Source organism: Myotis daubentonii, chromosome 3, assembly GCF_963259705.1.
Source record: "Myotis daubentonii chromosome 3, mMyoDau2.1, whole genome shotgun sequence".
Lineage (NCBI taxonomy): Eukaryota > Metazoa > Chordata > Mammalia > Chiroptera > Vespertilionidae > Myotis > Myotis daubentonii.
The window spans coordinates 59675787-59681173 of NC_081842.1; the positions used below are offsets into that span (position 1 = coordinate 59675787).

At 41.2% G+C, this 5387-nt stretch overlaps 1 protein-coding gene across 1 annotated transcript in view; it reads right to left on the bottom strand.

Annotated features, from left to right (window-relative positions):
• The window catches only part of SLC15A2 (solute carrier family 15 member 2), a 27990-nt gene extending 23208 nt beyond the window's left edge, over window positions 1-4782 (bottom strand). Inside the window, exons 1-3 of the mRNA XM_059687699.1 lie at window positions 4581-4782; window positions 2822-2909; window positions 1742-1883 (exon numbers count right to left, since the gene is read on the bottom strand). Of these exons, the coding sequence (XP_059543682.1) occupies window positions 1742-1883; window positions 2822-2909; window positions 4581-4685 (335 nt within the window). The 5' untranslated portion in view covers window positions 4686-4782. The remainder of the gene's footprint in view (window positions 1-1741; window positions 1884-2821; window positions 2910-4580) is intronic.
• Between the last annotated feature and the right edge of the window lie 605 nt (window positions 4783-5387).

Genomic DNA, 5387 nt, shown 5'->3' on the forward strand with positions numbered 1-5387 from the left:
AATTTGGAGATAATGGTAATAAGACAAAGACAGTTGGAAAGGAGAGTTAACAATAGTCTTGTTTGTTTAAAGGTCTCAGAGATTTGAACAGGCTTCTAGGTACAGGAAAAGACCATCTCTATGGAGAATTTGAAGGCGAGAGAGAGGAATATTGAGAGTACAAAAACTCTAGGGAAAGTAAGCTAGGTAATGGTGACACATATGTGAAAATTCATCAAACTTTACACTAAGACTTTTGATTTCTGTATTTTATTTTAATTATAACTCAATAAAAATAATTTTTAAAAAATAAAGAATACCTCAAAAAGGATTGTGATTGAGGGCATAAGTAGAGGTTGTAAAAAAAATATATAGTTAAAATAAAAAAATCCTTAAAATTAAAAAAAAGTAGAGGTTGTTATATTTCCTCTGAAATAGACAGGAAGCTATTGTTCACCATACCCAAGAACTATACTCCAACTTTAAAGGAAGTCATTTTTAAAAATCAATGGGAGTACTGATTATGTATGTGAGTCTTTTATTCTATAACTGAATAGAGACCATGGCTTATGCTTTTTATTCTGCATATAGTGCCAAACCCCAATTTGGATGGACTTGGTAACTAATACTATAGAAGGAGCAAACATAGATCTCAGCTACCTACGTACCGTCCCCCTCTCAAGTAAAAACAAAACAAAACTGTTTAGTACTTTACATATAGGTTGTAGTTATTATAAAGTGCTGATTAAATGCTTTAGAACAATGATTATATAGAGGCCAAAGTGAGATATAAGCCAGTGTTTCCTAAGAGAATTCTTTGAAACACTGGGTCCACAAGATACCCTGAAAAAAATATCCTTTAGTCAAACAAGTTTGGGAAACACTATGTGCCATAACCTTCTCTTTGAGATTTTCCAGTGCATATTAGCATGTTAAAGGCTATAAGAAGTCATGCAGTAAAGAAACATTTTAAGCTGTGTTCAGCCTAGCATTTTTCAAACTTATTTTGCCATGAGGTCTTTATCTTCCTATATAACACTCATTATTATCCTATATAGCAGATTTTTAACAGAATGTACTTTGAGAAATGCTAATTCAGATAGAGCCATAGGTGACAAGTCCACAGAAAATAACTGGGTGATGGGTATCTAAGCTCCATCTCTAGCCTGTGAGGATAATGTTACAGAGGACAACTATAACATCATCCTATAAATGTCTCCTGGCGCTAATTTCAGGAACTTAAAAGATACTGAACTGAACAGACCATTAGTCTAACTCATAAAAAATTTTAAATTCTTAAGAAGAAAACTACAGAAAGAGGTTAGAGAAGAGAATAAGAGTTGGTATAAGAACCGAAAAGAGGGACTCATAGATATTAAAGGAATTGGGATGATTCAATATGGAGAAGAAATGGCGAGTATATCAAATAACTACACTGACGTCTCTAAAATTATAAATTTTCTGGTGGTTAGCAATCTTTATTTTCCCTGAGATCAGAACAAGAATTAGTCTTAGACTACAGGATAGAAAGTTAAAATTAGATTTAAGTAAAACAACAACAACTCCTGATTGAAAAGGATGTAAAAATATTGGAAAAACTGATAATGAAAAGAAATAGCCTTTCTATGTGTGTGTCTTAGAGAGATTCTATCTGTCATGGATGATATGGTGTGTTCTTGCTTGGGAAAAGAGGCTCTAAGTGGTAACCTCTGTGAAATTAATCTGTAAAACTTCTGGGGGTGTGATCTTCCATCTTCCTTACTTGAATTTTCCCAACCATGAGTCAGCAACGGCGGCTCCCAGAATGGGAGTGAAATAACAGAGGCTGCTGAAGGCATGGTATACAGATGTGGAGGTATCTTCATTCCAGTGCAGGAAATACAAGAAATACAGGGTCAGCACAGCTGAGATGGGAAAAAAAATGGAGGCAAAATAAGATAGGTGCATTAAAGTGACTTATGGAAGAGAAGTACATTTGCTCTATGGTCTTTGAAGGTGATCTTAACCTTCAACACTCCTAGCAGTGAAATGACTGAGGAGTGGCTCCCAGGCAGTAGAAGCAGTGCCCATGGGAGCTGTGAATGGGGTGGTGCTTAGTGTACAAATACAATACTCCTCCCTTCAGTCTATGTTCACACATAGCATCATTTAGGCCAATCATAAAGAATAGGATGCTTCTAATATACCTTCCATCTCCTTTTCAGCAACAATCCTATGTAATAAAACGCTAATATGCAAATCGACCAAACAGGGGAATGACCAGTCACTATGACACTCACTGACCACCATGGGGCAGACGCTCAACACAGGAGCTGCCCCCTGGTGGTCAGTGTGCTCAGCTAAAAGTGGGGCTCAAGACCAGCGAGCACAGCAGCGGTGGTGGGAGCATCACTCGCCTCCACAGCAGCGCTAAGGATGTCCAATTGCCGGCTTAGGCCTGCTCCCCATCAGTCGGACATCCCCCGAGGGCTCTCGGACTGCAAGAGGGTGCAGGTGGGGCTGAGGGACACCCCCCCCCTGCCCGAATGCACAAATTTCGTGCACCGGGCCTCTAGTACATTCATAAAACTAATATGAAGAATGGAACTCAGATGGTGAGTGTTTTCTCATTACAATTCTCACAGATTGTGTTCTGGTTTCTATTAGTCCTTTCTATGCTTGGCCTGTATCCGTTACTAGGTAAAATCCCATGAGGCATTTATTGGAAGTCCTGGCCAAAGGAAGGGACCAATTTGGATGAAGACAGAAAGAGTGGATAAGGGAAATAAATGCATACAAGAAAACTAGACATTACAAACATGGAGTGAGGGTGCATGGATAAGACTTTGGGACACAAAATTACCTTTCATTCCATAATAGGAAAAGCGCTCACAGAATTCATTCACCACAATGAAGATAATGCTCAGTGGATAGTTGGAGCCACAGATTTTCTATGAAGCAGAAAGACAACGGTTCAAGCATGAGCTTCTCATTTAGATCTCTACCATTCCACAGCAGAAAAATGCATTTCTTTCAAGTCACCATGATAGGTAATGTGAGGCAATGATGCCTACTCTTCAAGAAACAGCTATTATCTACTAAAAGTGCTTGCATTGATTGCTGATTTAGGAATGATAGAAGCTATAATGAACATTACTTGTTCTTCATTCATTTAATATGGAACTGCTCAGATATTCCTTGATCCTAGACCCAGGATTTGCTTATCTTCCCATCACTACTAACTGAAAAGCCTGGAACTCTGGGCAGAATACTTACTATATCTAGGAACATAATGAAGAGGTGGCTATCAATAGATTAAAAACAACCCTCCTAAATATTAATATACTAGAAGCCCAGTGCATGAATTCATGCACCAGGGAGGTCCCTCAGCCTGGCCTGTGGGATCGGGCTGAAACTGGTTTTCCAGCATCCCCCAAGGGGTCCCGAATTGCAAGAGGGCACAGGCCAGACCCCACCAGTGCACGATTGGGACCAAGGAGGGATGTGGGAGGTTGGCCAGCCAGGGAGGGACCGCAGGAGGGCTCCAGCGCATGCCCAGCACATCTCGCTCTATCCGGATCTGCCAGACCCCAGCAGCAAGCTAACCTACTGGTTGGAGCATCCGCCCCCTGGTGGTTAGTGCACGTCATAGCAACTGGTCAACCGGTCGACTATCTGCCCCCTGGTGGTCAGTGGACGTCATAGGGAGCAGTTGAGTGGCCTTAGCATATTACACTTTGGTTGAACGGCCGACTGGACGACCGAACACTTAGCATACTAGGTTTTTATTATATAGGATATTAATGTATGATAATAACTTGCTTGAAAGACACAATGAATTGACTTATAACCTTCCCAGCTCACAGCTTGAGAATTCTGCAAGCTGACGTTTTGTTAATACACTTTCACTAGCTATGTAACATTGTCACTGGCTGGGGGAACATATTGACCCTGGCCATGTCACTACACCTGTCTTTATGCTTCAGGTCTGTTACTTCAACAAAATGAGAATACTACCACCTCTTGGCCCACATTAAGTACTTAGTAAATATTGTCCATTATTACTGTATCCTCTTCATTACAGGATTTTGATGTGAGAACTGAATGAGATAATGAATTTGGAAGTGCTTTAACCATTATTACTTTTTTGTTTTTCTATCCTGCCTCCCACTGTAAACTTGAACACATCGTAAGTACTGAATCTATTCTCAAACTTCTCTTGGTGTCCAGCTTAAGACTCTGGACACGGGGAACTAAGGGCTGCGTTTTCATATTGGTAAGAAAGAACAAGCACACACAGTTCTCTAGCACAGAAGTGCTTGCCAAGTTTCCCTGGACTTTCCCATTGCTTTTTCTTTTCTTCACAGAGAAATTCAGAATATACATACAATGAAACATAGCAAAGTCCTGGGTCTCAAGTGAAAAATTTTGACTATCTCTTCCTGCTGCTTCCCCTCACAAGTAAAAGAAACCTGTTTAGGTTTTCACGTTAATTCTAACTCCAAGAAAGAGTAGTTTTTAATCCCTATTACATCTCAGCCTAACGCTCCAAGAAGCCAAAGAAGAGAACCAAAAGAACAAGCTTGTTCCTGTCTAAGGCAGAAAGGAGTCTGGGGACTCACCGGAGGTGGCTTCTTTGGAAGGCTGGGAGGTGGAGGTGGTACCTCTTCAGTGGAGACAGGTGAAAAAAAAGTTTCCTTGGACTCATTTTTCTGGAAGGGATTCATAGCTGGCTCCTTACTCTCTCTCTCTCTTCAAGCATTTGGCTTCGGTAAGCACTTGGGACAGCTGCCAGCCTACTGTGAAAAGTGGGACTGACTGGGAGGGGAAAAGGGGTGGCTTTAGAAACTAGGTTTAACCCTGTAGGTGTTGGCTTGAGCAACTGCCTGACCCAGAGCAAAGCATAAATCTATAGGAAAAGAAAGTGTTGGGTCTTAGAGACTAGTTCAAAAGAATAATTATGTAAAAGGAGAATTGTGAACAACACATCATAAGATGGGAAAGACAATGCTGGAGAATTGCAAAAGAATGCATAATAGTTAAGAATGCAATCCTTCAAACATAGATTTAAGCATTGATTTCTGGATAACAACAGTTGCCACTTACTGAACACCTATTATAAACAATCTATACTAATAAAGAGCTAATATGTTAATGGTCAATACGCCATAACGGTAATGACCAGATCATTAGCATATTAGCTGGAGCATTGCTCTGGAGATGGGCAGAAGTGGGGAGGCGCCCAGAGGAGGCGGGACCATCCCCTGCTGGGGAGGGAAGGGGTGAGAGTGCATAGCGCCCCCCTTACCAGTCCTTCGCCACCCACCACTCACACTCTGAGTGCCCAATGGCCATCTGACAGGGGAAGGAGCACAGCACAGGGGGTGGGAGGCTTCCATGCTCTCCTCTGGTGCCATGATGGGGTGGTG